This window comes from Notechis scutatus, chromosome 11 (assembly GCF_049901735.1).
Source record: "Notechis scutatus isolate UNSWTSFEM ecotype Mainland chromosome 11, rNotScu1.2, whole genome shotgun sequence".
Classification (NCBI taxonomy): domain Eukaryota; kingdom Metazoa; phylum Chordata; class Lepidosauria; order Squamata; family Elapidae; genus Notechis; species Notechis scutatus.
In genome coordinates, this window is record NC_142019.1 from 12,174,553 (window position 1) to 12,190,028 (window position 15,476).

Sequence of the window (15,476 nt, forward strand, 5' to 3'; positions counted from 1 at the left end):
GGGCCAGGCAGGCAGCGTATAGGTCATCATTTAGTCCATCTTTAACCAACAGACTAGGATATCCTCTGGTCAGTCTATCTGGCCGGCCAAGTCATGAAATTCCTCGGTGTATTCTGCTACTGGGCGACAGCCTTGTTTTATGACTCTAATGCGGTCGTGGGCTTTTCTATCGGCGAGGGGGTCCTCAAAGCGGTGGCGTCAGGCCGTCATGAAGCAATCAAGGTTTCTTAATTCTGGGGCGTTGACATTGTGGAGCGTCACCATCCATCTGGCTGCTGACCCTTCAAGGGCCAGGGTAACGACTCGTAGTTGGGACCCCTGGGTTGGGAAATCCTGCCCATATTCTTGCCTGTATGTGAGCACTTGAGCCAGGAAAAATCCCAGTTTCTGGGGGTCTCCATCAAATTTTACCCCCAAGGGTGGGACCTTCCTCTGCAGTTGTATGTCTCTGGGTTGGCCAGGGTTAATCCCCTGATCTGGGGCATTTAGGGGTTGGGTACCTGGTATGGCTGCTGGTTTTTCAGCTTGTCCCTCTGCCCACTCAATCTCCGCTGGATCTGGGGTGGCGGCTCGGGTTCTCTCATTTTCTGGTTCCCTCACTCTCCTGCGTTGTCGTCCTGGTGCATCCCTCACCTCGAGGTTCTCCAGGGCTTCCCTCACGAGGCGATTTATGTACCGTCTCAGTTGGTCATCAGCCGGTGGCTCCTCGTCCCATTCTTCCTGATTCGATAGGGCCTTCAGCTCCAATTTCCACCTGGGTTTACAATTGCCCCGGGTGAGGGTTACTCCCCTGGTTCTTCCATCCCAGCTGTCTCTTTTTCCTACACCTATAGACCACCGGGGCTTGGAAGAGGTTTCACAGGCAGCCTCGCTGTCTTTGATGGGGTGCACCGAGTCAGTATCTGGCTGGGTAATTGTCGACGTTTCTCCCCAGCCTTTGGCTCCCCCTTGCTCCTTGCTGTATTCAGACATTTTTCTTCTCTTGCAGGGTCCCCTCAGTAGAGTGAAAGGTTTTCTTTCTTTTCTTTTTTTTTGAAAAAAAATTCCTCTCCAGGCTGACCTCTATTGCAGACACTGCTTTATGTCAGGCTGCAGAACTTTTTCCCATTCAATTAGCAAGAATGAACTTCTGAAAACCAAACGTATCAAAAGGAATCCTTTATTGAGATGAGACAATTCATGTAGGAGTTCAAAGCAGCGTCTGAGGTCCCTCAGGCATACAGGGATACATAAGGGAGTTTAGAACCCCTCCCCTTATCTCGATGTGTATTTAGAGAAACAAAAGCCAGTATGTTAATTCCCCTCCCCCTTCTGTAGGAACGATCTTTCTCACAGTTTCCCAGAACATACCTAATTTCCTCCCACCCCCTTTTTAGAACAAACTTTTTCCAGAGATTTCCCGGATACATCTCACTGTGGAATTTTTATGATCTTCTCATCTCCTGGCTGTGCCTCTCGGAGGTGATAGGTTCTGGCCATCTGGCTTTTCTCCTCCATTGTATCATGTGTGTGTTATACAAATTCGATATAAGGTTAAATATATTCAGGTTACATCAAGAAACGATTTCTTTATCAGCCTCCCCTCCCTTTTCTTCTTCCACTGAAGAAATGACAGATACATGGATCTGCTCATAAAACAATTAACCCTTTCCTTGCAGACTCTCAATACTACCTCATTACTTTAATCGAACACTGATTAATTCATTACCTCAAAACTTACAACTTTTCTACCTCATTACCTATATCAATGATTAGATAATCAATTTCTATAAAATAATTTATTAATGGTTTAATTGATTTATTGTTTTAATTGATTAGTGTGATTAGAGTATTTAGTGCAAATGGTGTGATTACTGATTTAAAAGATCAAGATTCATGTAATTTAATTGATTAGTAAAATTAGTGATTTAGTGAATTTAATTGAACAGTGTGATTAATGATTAGTTTAATTAATTGATTAGCAATGTTTAATTAATTGATTAGGCTGATTGTTGCTTAGCAAAATTATTTGACTAGAGAGATTATTGCGATTGATTGATTTGTGTGATATTGGTTATATTGATTACTATTCTGTTCTGTTCTGTTCTTCTCTACTCCATTTATCTCAAGATCACTTTTCCATAAAGATGATAAGCTTTAATTAACATATGGACTACACAATTTGATTAGGGCAAAGCAACAGATGCAATCTACATAGACTTCTGTAAAGTCTTTGATTCAGTGGTACACGACAAACTACTCCTAAAACTAAAATCTTATGGTATCTCTGGACAACTGCATAACTAGATAGAAGCATTCCTGTCAAACAGACAACAAATGGTCAAAATTGGGAGTGTCCTACCAAATTCTGTACCTGTCAACAGTGGTGTCCCCCAAGGCAGTATTCTAGGACCAACCCTCTTCATACTCTACATAAATGACCTCTGTGATCATATAAAGAGCAACTGCATTCTCTTCGCTGATGATGTAAAGCTGTTCAATACCACAGACAATACTGCTACCCTTCAAAAAGATCTTGACTATGTATCAGAATGGTCAAAGAAATGGCAACTTCAAATCTCAACAAATAAATGCTCTGTCTTACATATTGGCAAAAGAAATCAGAAAATAAAATACAAGCTGAATAGTCAAGACGTTGTTGATGATCCAAGATCTGTAAAGGACCTTGGAATACTCATCTCTAATGATCTAAGTGCTAGAGCCCACTATAACTACATAGCCAAAAAGGCATTAAGAGTTGTTAACCTAATCCTACGTAGCTTTTTCTCTGGTAATGTCACACTACTAACTCTTCGGTCTGATCTAAGCATGGTATATAAAATCATACATTGCAATGACTTATCTGTCAATGAATACTTCAGTTTCAACCATAACAACACAAGAGCAAACAATAGATACAAACTCAAGATTAACCACACCAAACTTGATTGCAGGAAATACGACTTCAGCAATAGAGTGGTCAATGTCTGGAATACTCTACCCGACTCTGTAGTTTCTTCCCCAAACCCCAAAAACTTTAACCTTAGACTGTCTACCATTGACCTCACCCCTTTCCTAAGAAGTCTGTAGGGGGCGTGCATAAGCGCACCCATGTGCCTACCGTCCCTGTCCTATTGTTTCTTTTATTTTTCTCATATGAGCACTTGCCCCCCACTCTTTTGCTGCTCATGGGATTCACACTATTTTCCAAAGCACCAGAAAGCGAGACAAGAAACAATGGATAGAAACTAATCAAGGAGAGAAGCAATGTAGAACTAAGGAAAAAATTCCAGACAATGAGGACAAATTAACCAGGGGAACAGAAGCTGCCTCTAGAAATTGTGGGTTCTCCATCACTGGAGGTTTTAAAGAAGAGATTGGACAATCGTTGGAATGGTATAGGGTCTTCTGCTTGAGCAGGGGGTTGGACCAGATGACCTCCAAGGTCCCTTCCAACTCTGTTATTCTGTGTTTAGCAAGAATTTAGCAAGGGGCTGTTGTAAGTAATAAAGCTCCAGCTTATTTTTGGCTGCCTTCAGAAACAAATAATGCAGGGCAAGCCCAGATGAAATGAGGAAGGTGGGCCCAAAGTTTTTCCAAGGAAATAAATGAAGCAAAATAATAATAATAATAATAATAATAATAATAATAATAATAATAATAATAATAATAATAATAATAGTAGTAGTAGTAGTAGTAGTAGTATAGTAGTAGTAATAGTAATAGTAGTAGTAGTAGTAGTAGTAGTAGTAGTTGTGAAATGCCAGAAGGTTGGTCTGAACAATTTGTTCAGCAGGAGGCACAAAGATTCTTTGCAGGATTCATTGAGAGGATAATAATTGGACTGAAGTGACAGTTTCAATAATGGCACATGGCAAAAGTCAAAAATTATAAGTTTTCAAAAGATGATCCAGTGCATGGGATCAGTAAAAGTGGCTTCCCTTTGCTGCAATCTGCACAGTGTTCCCTTTTATTGTTTGCTCACCTTTTTAAGTTTAGCAAGGTTTTGCCAGCAATGTTCCTATGGTCTTTTATAAAAAAGAAAAAAGAAAATCAATTTGTCATGAGGGTCAGCTGTCGGTCACACATACCATGGATGTGTCACAAGGACACATAAGATATTTTTCCAGCTTTGCTTAATAGCAGTAGCAGCACTTATATATCACTTCAAGTGCTTTATGGCCCTCTCTGAACATTTTACAGTCAATCTGGATCCTCATTTTACTGACCTCGGAAGCAGAAGTGGTATTCAGCAGGTTCTGACCAGTTCTGGAGAAACGCTAGCGGAAATTTTGAGTAGTGGCAAATACCACCTCTGACTGGCCCCGCCCCCATCTATTTGCTGGACAGGGGAAATGTTTATCTTTTCTTTTTTTTTACTATAGGCAAAGAAAAAGGGATAGTTAAATTCTTTTCTTTCTTCTCAGTTAAGCTTCCAGTTCTCATAGTTAGAGAAGGAGGATCAGAGGCTACCTATGTTCATATCATAGGCGCAGTGGGGGGATTCAAAATTTTCTATTACTGGTTCTGTGGCGTGGCTTGGTGGGTGTGTCATGGCTTGGTGGGTGTGGCTTGGTAGGCGTGGCAAGGGAAGGATACTGCATAATCCCCATTGCCTCCCCACCCCACTAACCTGCTTTCCAGCTCCATTCTCCTGTGCAGGGCAACCAAAGAAGACCCAGCCGATCAGCTGGGACTCAGGAGGCAGAGAATAGATGGGGGCGGGGCCAGTAAGAGGTGGGATTTGCCGGTTGTCTGAACTACTCAAATCTTCTGCTACTGGTTCTCCAGAACTGGTCAGAACCTGCTGAATACCACCTCTGCATAGGTGTAACCAGATCACTTACCAACCTAGCAATTACATTTAGACAACACACAAAACTCAGTTAGTTTTATGTTGGTTTGGGGTGATGTTTGTGCTTTTGTTTCATGAACTATTTGGTTAGTTTGCGGTTCCCTATACAGGGATTGCACAAATCTAGAAAGTGGACCATAAAATCTGACGAGAAGATAAATCTCAAAGATGCTTTGAACTGACTGTCTTCTGATTAGTGAAAGAGCTTGTTGGATTAGTAGTTCCTCCTAATCTTTCACTACTCTTTCTCCTAAGGATTTTCAGAGATCTAAGCTCTAGGACTAAAACATGTTTTTGTGAGTTTTTTTGCTACCAACGTTTTCCGCTGCTTTCCTCTACAGCCTGTTAGACAACAACTGCATTTCAGGATGTCAACAGGGCCTCTATCTGAAGAAGGAACTTCTGCAATGTGAGGGCTGCCAGTCGGACTGCAGGACGTGTACAGGTAAATTAACAATCACCAAGAACTCTAGTTGACCTCTTTATCTAAATCAATAACTAGCAGGTGAGGAAGAGGAGAAATAAGAAGGAATTATGTAGGGTTTTTCCCCACTCAAAACCCCCAGGTAAGCTATACCTAGTCTGGTAACTGAGGTTTCATTCTGAACATGTCATGAAAATGTGATTTTCATTAATCATTCTTGGGGACAGATCCATTCTGCTAGGGTTTCAGAATGTTCAAGTTGATTTGAAAGGCTACAACAAATAAGAGGTCAACGAATTTTCCAAAGCACCAGAAGGCAAGACGAGAAAGTGGTTTATATACAACAGTTATATACAGAAATATACGTGGTAGGCAAAATAACTTACAAGCAAGCAAACTTAACTCTACAAACAGAGAACTCTGCAATAAATACCCGACACAAGGAGAGAGAATACACCCTCTAATGGCTGCCTTTATATAAATACGTCTGTCTTAAAGGGAAATACCCATGCTATGCTGATTCATTCCTATTGCATCAGCTACATCTGGTCAGCTTCACTGCTGGTCAGCTCTTAAATCCCAAGACCTTAACAGAAGCTAATCAAGGAGAGAGCCAACCTAGAACTAAGGAGATATTTCCTAACAGTGAGAACAATTAATCAGTGGAATGGCTTGCCTCCAGAAGTTGTGGGTGCTCCATCACTGGAGGCTTTTAAGAAGAGGGTGAACAGCCACTTGTCTGAATTGGTATAGGGTCTCCTACTTGAGCAGCGAGTTGGACTAGAAGACCTCCAAGGTCCCTTCCAACTCTGTTATTCTGTTATCACCATTTGGTCCATCCCAGGATTTATATTAGACTGCAAGAACAAGAGAGAATTGTAAAATAAAGAACAAGAGCCATTTATTTAATGAACAGAACAACATCTGACATGGTTTGCACATCTCACTATTTGTCTGAGATGTGAAAACAACTGCAATCATGATGAATTAACCCTGCCAGTAGTGATTTATTCATCAAACTACAGTTAAGCAACCCTTGCCTTAGCATGTATTAATCCAGTTTATATCATCTAAAATTAGTTTGTATCCAACAGCTTCTGAGGCTGTTCGTGTCCTATCAACCTCAAGGAAGAACAATTGATTTTTTCTTACCTCTAACTTGTAAGGAAAATCTGGATTTTTATTTTGAACTATGCTTTTTGTAAAATATGTGTTCTGAGCATTACCTCAAATTGCACTTTTATTTAGGATTTTATTAGATGGAGTGGTTCCTAATATATCCTCCTTTGTATTCCATTATGTTTACAAAGTACTCCTTTTGTCTTTGTCTTTTTTATTATTATTTTGGAGTATTATAGTTTATACTGCTTTAAAGAAAGAAGTCTTACCTTTTCACGGGTCTCAATGGGCAGCATTAAGTGCTTGTAAGAAGTATAGCTCAAAGGAGCAAAGAACTTCAGCCTTACATGGCAAGCATCCATAGCCTCCTTTTCAAAATCCACAGACAATAATTTCACAGCAAATATATGCAACACCGAGGAAAGATTGGAGTTACTGAGAACTGGATGTCTCCTGTCTCCAGAAAGTTGAGCCATGGTCTAAAATCACTTTTTAAAAAATCTGAATTCCCAAGATTCGATCCCTATCAAATCCAGATTCTGGCATGTCCCTGATTTTCACTTATAATTGGTTCCATATTCTCAAACAGAATTATTTTTCCCCTGAAACACCAACTTCTGTTCATTGCATCCTCATATCTCATGGTTAGAGAACAGCACATAAGAGAGGGTGCTGTTACTGTGAACCACAGTCTTCCTGCCTTCAGACAATCAATTGATTTTATTTTTCTAGGGTGAAAAGGAACTTCTCATCTCCCACTCAAGCACTATTCTCCAAAATTATTCTTGGCCCTATCCATATGAGTGACATAGGTCTTTCTCCTTGGTGTCATCATCTTGCTCACTCCAACCCTTATCCTCTGTCTTCCAAATCTGCTAAGAGTAGCTTTCATTGCATTCTCTGATGCAAAAAAAAAAAAAAGCTATCCAAAGAGTTTCTTGGCCTGCAGATGAGAAGCTAAATAAGTCATCTTCTTTCCATCTGGGAAAAATTGCAATGATTTCAGCTTATGCTTCATGTTGATGTTATTCCACCAAAAATGCCCAGGCTGTTCATTGATGCGCCATATTTTAAAAGAATAAATGTCTCACAAATGGATATATCTTGGCCACCGATGGGACAGAGAGTCATATCAAAGCATATCAAAAGAGAGAATCATATCAAAGCAACCTTGAACCAAGGAGAAATTTCCCAATGGTGAGAGCAATCAACCAATGGAATGGTGTCAATTTATTTTCCAAAGCACCGGAGGGCAGGATGAGGAACAATGGATGGAAACTAATAAAGGAGAGAAGCAACCTAGAACTAAGGAGAAACTTCCTAACAGTGAGGACAATCAACCAGTGGAAGAGCTTTCCTCCAGAAATTATAGGTGTTTCATCACTGAAGGTTTTTAATAAGAGACTGGACAGTCACTTGTCTGAAATGTTATAGGGTCTCTTGTTTGAGCAGGGGTTTGAGCTAGAAGACCTCCAAGGTCCCTTCCAACTCCATTATTCTATGTTCTGTGTTTGAATTCTGCATAGTTCTCAAGAATCTAGCAACTCCTACACAGAAGTGAGATGGGTGGCATGTAAATGTAATAAATAAATAAAATTCCTCCTCCCCACCCCTCATTTTGCACCTACAACTTTCCTGACTGTGGAACCACGTTTTTCCCATGATCCTTAGGACCGAGCCAAGGAGAATGTCTCCAGTGTACCAAGAAGGTCCATGAGTGGAGGTGTGTCCCGACATGCGGAGAAGGCTATTACTATGACGAGAGGCTTGGATTACCGTTCAGAGTTTGCCGAAGGTAATTATCTGCTTTGGAAACCTGTTATGGAGGCTTTTAGAAAAGTGGTCTGGGAATGAGTTGGAACCCTTGCTGAGCAATCTGCTCTGACACATGGCAGATATAAGTCTTCCATCTTGACTGTCTAAAATTGCTCTGATGTTGTGAGATTTACGGAGGGAGGAAAAAAGAAAAGCCAGACGCTCAGGTCTTTCCACAAGAAGGCCATTTAGAGTTCCTTCTGCAAATTTTGGAATCTGATTTCCTTCTTGCCAGCTCCCCATGTGCTCATCAGTCGGATATTGGTCCTCCTTAACTTCCTGCAACATCTGCTCCCAGAACAAAAGATGCAGGTGGAAGGAGGCTCTTTGCTGCGAAGGGAGCTTTTATGAAATGTTTTCCTCTACAAAGGATAATGCTCAGGGGCCAGAGCTCAGTTTTTGGGCCTGGAAATTCTCGTTTTCAGCCAGATGGCTCTTCTGATACTCCTAGAAAGAAAAGAAAAAAACCTGAGAAGCTTAATCAGCACCTGGCTTGCAAATCTTGATGTTGGAAACCCCAACTGTTTGCTGGGTAGTGGTATTTGGGAAAGACCTTGGGAGAGTAGGCAAAGAGAGGCTGCCCGTTCTGACCCAACTCCCCAAACATGACAGACCCTCTGAAGTTAACTCACAGATTCCTTTATTAGGAGTGCCAGCAGCCTTGGCAAAAAATTTCTCTCTTACTGCAGGTTAACAGGGTTGGCAGGGAGATGAAGAGTTGTCTGTCACACCTATTCATCTCTGCCCCCTGCCTTTTACCCCCAGAGCGAAGGTGGAGCTTCACTAGCAGCAGTTGTTCTTCCATCCCCAGGACCGGCCCATAGATTTCCACTGCTCTCCTCTCCTCTGCCTTCTGTGCATCTGCATGTCAGGCACTGGACCCAGCTGTTCCTCCTCTTCCTCATCAGCCACCTGCAGACCTGGTGGCTGTTGACTCTTCATCTGAGGGCTGACAGACAGCCCAGGCTCTTCCTCGGTCTCTCTCTCCCTCTGACAGCTCCATTCCCTCTCCCCCTCAGAGCTCTCAGGTTGCCTTGATGCTGACTCTGACTCCCACACCTCTTTCTCCTCTGATTCGGCTGCTGGAGGGAGAGGTGGCCAACAGGCCTCAGCACTGCTAAAGAAATGATCAGATAAGAGACAGCAGAGCCCACTGCTGCATAATGGGTGGAGAAAGAGGCTCAGAGGAGACCTTCTCTAGTATCTCAGGCTGTATATAGATGAGGATGGGGTGTTGTACATTCATACTTGCCAAGATTCTGTCAATGTAGCTTTACAATAGAATTAGCTCATCTTGTTGTCATTCTTATCTGATTTCTCCTGCGAGGCTGACAGGTAAGGCATCATGTTGGGAAAGCTGATGTGGACGGAAGAAACTAGTTTGCTTTAAAGCAGCTTCCACTTTTTAATAGTGCATGTAGATAAAATGGCACAAGGGTTAGAATGCAGTATTGTAGCCAAAATCTGCCTGCAGTCCGGAGTTCAATCCTGACTGGCTCAAGGTTGACTCAGCCTTCCATGCTTCCAAACTCAGTAAAATGATAATCGAGATTTTGGGGGGCAATATGCTGACATTCCAAATTGCTTAGAGAGTTCTGTAAAACACTATGGAACAGTATATAACTCTAAAAGCTATTGCTATAGACATAAGTAGAATTATGAAATAGAGATCAGCTGTCTTTGTTCATTGTTCTTCTAGGAATTTTTAACATATTGTTTGCATAACCTTCATTTTTTTTTGAATAAACCCCAAAATTGGGTTCCACATGCTAAGCAAAAATTAACTAGCATGGCTCAGTATTATATAATGTGGCTTATTTTTGGCTTATTATGCACAAACCTAACTATTATTTGTGCGTTAATTTGTTGCATGAACATAGTCAATGGTGGCTTATTGAACAAACCACAATTAAAGCAATGTGCGAATCATACCCCTCCTTAAATTAAAATTGTGTGTGTGTGTGTGTGTGTGTGTGTGTGTGTGTGTGTGTATGTAGGTCTTGGCATGTTCGGGTCTTTTCCCATGTAAGATTGAGAGTATCTTGGTGACGTTTCGATGAGGTCCCACTCGCCATCTTCAGGTTTGTGCTTTCGGCTTCATGCTTGTACAAGCAAAGCATGATCGGAGCTGCCGCCTCTCTGTAAATACTGGTGGGGAGGTGTGGTGTGCTGGCTCTGTTGTAAGCGGGCTGGTTGGCTGTGTTGTTATTTCTTGATTGGTTGATGGAGTTGATGTTTGCAGATTGGTTGGCTTTTTCGTAAGAACATGTGTGGCTGAGGTATTGGCTGTGTGTCTATCAGCAGAAATAACAACACAGCCAACCAGCCCACTTACAACAGAGCCAGCACACACCTCCCCACCAGTATTTATAGGGAGACGGCAGCTCCGATCATGCTTTGCTCGCACAAGCACGAAGCCGAAAGCACAAGCCTGAAGATGGCGAGTGGGACCTTGTTGAAACGTCGCCAAGATACTCTCAATCTTACACGGGAAAAGACCCGAACACGCCAAGACCTGCAGACCTGTTCCCGTGAAAATCTACGAAAACATATATATGATAGTTATCTTTTATTGTTAGGTGTGAAGATAACTGCTTAAATTGTGATGGCTCTGGGAGAAACTGTTCCAGATGTAAAGAAGGATTTTATCTGCTGAGTGGCTCATGCATCGCTAGCGACAGATGTCACAATGGTATGTATTTCCATGGATTGTTAGTAAATGAAACAACGTCTGCTGGGCATGTGGCTACAGGTAGTGGAATGTAAGAATAGGAGAAGCCATAAGAGGTAACATTTTGAATGGGGTCTAACTTGGCATGGCCAACACACCACGGCCAACACACCATGGCCAATTTGCATCAGCCAAATGGCTGCAGGACAAGAGTAACACTCATAACAAAGAAATGGCAGAATAGAATCTTTAAAGAAAGGATGCCAAAGGAGGAACAAAATAATATGTGAATGACAAAAATTAAAATAATTTTAAATACTCAAATTGAATTGTTGAATTGTCCGACAGTGAGTCGTCCCATGGAGAGTTGTCTTGCTGCGAGCTGGCCCTTGTGAGTTGGCCATGACGAGTTGGCTGCGGCGAGTTGGCCGCACCAAATTGTCCTTTTCCATTTTGAATGTGTGGGGTTTGGTGGTGAGCAGCAGAGGGGAAAAAAGGAGAATGCTGTGGTTGAAACAGAATCAGATGTTTCATATCGAAATGAAAAGCAGCAAATTGAGAAGAAAATGAACGGAGGCTGTAAGAATTCGCTTTCCAATTACTAGGCCATTGCTAGATCTGCATGCCTCCATTCCCCAGAATCTCATCATTTTCTTCAACCAGATGTTCCTCCTTCTTTTTTTCTTCTATGCATTGAAGAGGAAGGCAATTTTAATTGCTTTTGTGGCTGAAATTTGGTATTTATGGAATATATTAATGAAGCTTACTGGGATTAAATTGGGGTCAGAGTCCTGGATTGAGAAAAATTAGTGATGTGAAAACGAGCAGGTAGAGCTATCAGTGTCACTTCTTTTGATATCAGAATCTAGCCCTGAGCTGCTGCTGCTTGAAGGACAGGGAGGATTTGCATTTTCAGAGCCACATGTTAAACATTAATTGTTCATTCTTAAATCTCGTGGCAGGCTTGAGTGGCTAGCCTGTTTGAATGATTAGAATCATGCTGCAGCAGTTACGAGGAATCTAAAATTTATTTTACTTCGCTGCCGGGGTGGGTGGATAGAGTGATTATGTTTGAACCTGCTGCAGTTGCTTTGTAGTTTTGCAATGCTGCAATATAATTATTACGTGGGAGGGACCCATTGCTCGGTAGGCAGAGCTTCTTCTTTGTGTGCGAAATGTCTAATTCAACCCCTGAACTACACCTTCTGTTGCCCTGTGGAAGCCTGACAACCAGGATCATAAGACTGCGCAGGCCAAATTGAGTTCATTGGGGCAGCTTTGATAAATGTACAGGTGATCCTCGACATAACGGCCACAACGGAACCCAACATTTCTGCTGCTAAGTGAAACATTTGTGAAGTGATTTGTGTCTCATTTTATGATCTTTTCTTGCCCCAGTTGCTAAGTGAACCATTGCAGTTGTTAAGTTAGAAACACGGGCGTTAAGTGAATTTGCCTTCCCCATTGACTTTGCTCATCAGAAGGTCACAAAAGCAGATCACATGCCCCCCCGAGACCACAGGTGGTACCCAGCAGGTTCTGACCAGTTCTGGAGAACCAGTAGCGGAAATTTTGAGTAGTTTGGAGAACCGGCAAAGACCACCTCTAACTGGCCTTGCCAACCCCATCTATTGTCTGCCTCCCGTTGAGTCCCAGCTGATCGGCTGGGTCTGCTTTGGTTGCTCTGCACAGGAGAACGGAGCTGGAAAGCAGGTTAGTGGGGTGGGGAGGAAATGGGATTTTGCAGTAACCTTCCCCTGCCACGCCCACAAGCCATGCCCACCGAAGTGCTAGTAAAAAAAAAAATTGATTCCCACCACTGTTCCTTACGCTAGAACAAAGGTCTCCAAACGTGGCAACTTTAAGACTTGTGGACTTCAACTCCCAGAATTCTCCAGCCAGCCATTCTGGAAGTTGAAGTCCACAAGTCTTAAAGTTGCCACGTTTGGGGACCCCTGTGCTAGAACAAACTCAGAATACAAAATTTGGCCAGGGGTGGAAGAGTGGTTTTGTGTCCAGATAGCCCTGAATTTACGACTATTCGTTTAGTGCCCATTTAAAGTTACAACGGCACTAAAAGAAGTGACTTATGTTCATTTTTCACTCTACAACCATTACCACATTCCCATGGTCATGTGATCAAAATCCAGCTAGTTGGCAACTGGCATGTACTTATGATGGTTGTAGTGACTCCAACTTGTGACCTTCTGACAGGGCAAGTCAAGGGGAAAGCCAGATTCACCCAACACCCGTTGTTTCTAACTTAACAAGGGCAATGATTCACTTAGCAACCGTAGCAAGAAAGAGCATAAAATGGGGCAAAACTCACTTAACGACTGCCTTGCTTGGCAACAGAAATTTGGGGCTGAATGGTGGTGTTCAGGCGAGGATTACCTGCCCTGGAGACGGATGTCTCTTGAAAGCTAGACTTTAGAATAATGGGGACGTTGCCTTCCTTTGAGCTCATCCATCAGAATAAAAGTCTGTAGAGATTCTCGGTCATCCAGATCGTGCTTGTCCCAAAGGTGCTTTTTTTTTTTTCCAGGAGGCAACTGGACTTTCTTGTTTTTTCTTCTTTGAAGACGTTTCGCTTCTCATCCAAGAAGCTTCTTCAACAGGATAGTGGGGAATGGAAGGATTTGTATGCTATCGGCAAGGAATCAGGGGTGGGCTTCAAAAATTTCAGCAACCGGTTCTCTACCTGGTTGCTGGGTGGGTGTGGCCATGGTGGGCGTGGCCTAGTCGGCCTCCTGCACCAAGGCGTGGAGAGGGGGGACATTTTCACCCTCCCCGGGCTCCGGAGGCTTTTCTGGAGCTTCCAGAGGGTGAAAACGACCTTCCCCGGGCTCCGGAGGCCCTCCAGAGGCCAGAAACAGGCCCATTTCCGGCCTTCCAGAGCTTCTGGGATGCCCGTTTTCCCCCCTCCCCGAGCCTCCGTGCAGGCCCTGCACTTACCTCATATCCAAAACGGGCCGCATGGAGACTCCTGGGAGGGGCGGGGTGGGAGGGACAGAGCAGGGTGGGCGCGGCCAGCCAGGGATGGTGGTTTGGTGGTTTTCCGAACCGGCCATAACATTAGCTACAGGTTTGCCCGAACTCAGGCAAATCCGTAGCAGCCGACCCCTGCAAGGAATAGAAATCCTTCCATTCCTCACCATCCTGTCAGAGCTGAAGAAGCTTCTTGGATGAGAAGCGAAACGTCTTCAAAGAAGAAGAAACAAGGCCAGAAAAAGCACCTTTGGGACATCCATCAAAATAGTTTTTCTACTCTTACAAATTCTAGGGTCCCCCCCCCCCAGGGGAAATGCTAATCTATGTTCTCTCTTCCTGCTGTTTCCTTTTTTTCCAAAATGCACGTTCCTCCAGGTGACGAGATGTTCTGCGAGATGGTGAAATCCAACAAGTTATGTGAACGCAAACCGTTTATACAGTTTTGCTGTCGGACATGCTTATTGGCTGGCTAAGCTGGCATTTAATATCTGCCATCTGGAACTCCTAATGTGCCAGTTCCTTCCAGCAAAAAGTATCCTCTCTTTTTTTTTCTTTTTTTCTTTTCCATTCCCACTCCCACCCTGGTGTAAGCCTTCATCTAGTCCAACCTCGCCTCGCAACTCAGCTTCTTTCACTATCACCTACAAGTTTGGTTCCTACCGTGTAGCCACTACGGGTCCTAGATAGTGTGATGGCTTTGCTTGCTGCGTCTTGACCGAAAACAAATAAATTAAGAGGCCAACAGGTGATGTAAATCCTTCTCAGACATGTCTGGCGAGTGGAGATGCACACAACCTCAGCTTCACTCATGCTAGCCAACTTGTCACATTTTGTAAAAGGAGAATGCAGATGTACCTCCTTTCTGCATTCCCGCCCCCCTCCAAAAGGTGAAAGAGTGTTTCTTCCTTCTCCCTCCTAAACCTTTTAGAATAGTTTACAGATGCAGAATATCTGCCTTAGATTTGCATTCTCACCACTGCGACGTCAGGCTGCGATACGATTCATTTCCACAAAGTTGTGCTGGAAAATAGGCGCATTCCCCATCGTCTTTGGGTGGTTTTAGCTTGATGGTGACCAAAGAAGGATTTCTGGAATTGGCAGGGAAGATTGATCTCTTCTTAGCCACCACCACCCCTATACTCTTCTTCTCCCTGTGCACTGATCTCAACAATCACAACCTGCTATAGAAGAGCTGGTGTGTTGCCTACGACTCTGATCGACCGGATTTGAAGCCATCGCTGAAATATAGCTGGTAACGGGCTAGACTCTTGACTCTGCAGAGGTAGCTATAATATTCTCTCCTTGCTCACAGTAGATCTCTTGAGCTTTGACAGATCACTTTGCTTCTCTTACCATATCTCGCCAGCGCAACCTCCCTGAAATAAATAAAGAAAGAAATAAAGAAAGAAAGAAAGAAAGAAAGAAAGAAAGAAAGAAAGAAAGAAAGAAAGAAAGGCAGAAAGGCAGCTCAGTGATTTCACGAGGCAAACCTTTTCAAAAGTGCTTCATTTAGTTCGTTGAGAAGGAGAGAATGAAAAACAGCCAATTCTACCAAAATCACACTGAGCAACACATCTGAATGTATTCGCTCTACATATATACATACATGCATACATGATACT

At 43.0% G+C, this 15,476-nt stretch overlaps 1 protein-coding gene across 2 annotated transcripts in view; it reads left to right on the forward strand.

Moving 5' to 3' along the window:
- Positions 1-14,732, forward strand: part of PCSK6 (proprotein convertase subtilisin/kexin type 6) — a 123,788-nt gene extending 109,056 nt beyond the window's left edge. For both annotated transcript variants that reach the window (XM_026673061.2, XM_087972791.1), the window contains 4 exons: positions 5,176-5,279; positions 8,049-8,172; positions 10,772-10,884; positions 14,230-14,732. In XM_026673061.2, the coding sequence (XP_026528846.2) occupies positions 5,176-5,279; positions 8,049-8,172; positions 10,772-10,884; positions 14,230-14,327 (439 nt within the window). In that variant the 3' untranslated portion in view covers positions 14,328-14,732. The remainder of the gene's footprint in view (positions 1-5,175; positions 5,280-8,048; positions 8,173-10,771; positions 10,885-14,229) is intronic.
- Positions 14,733-15,476: the final 744 nt, after the last annotated feature.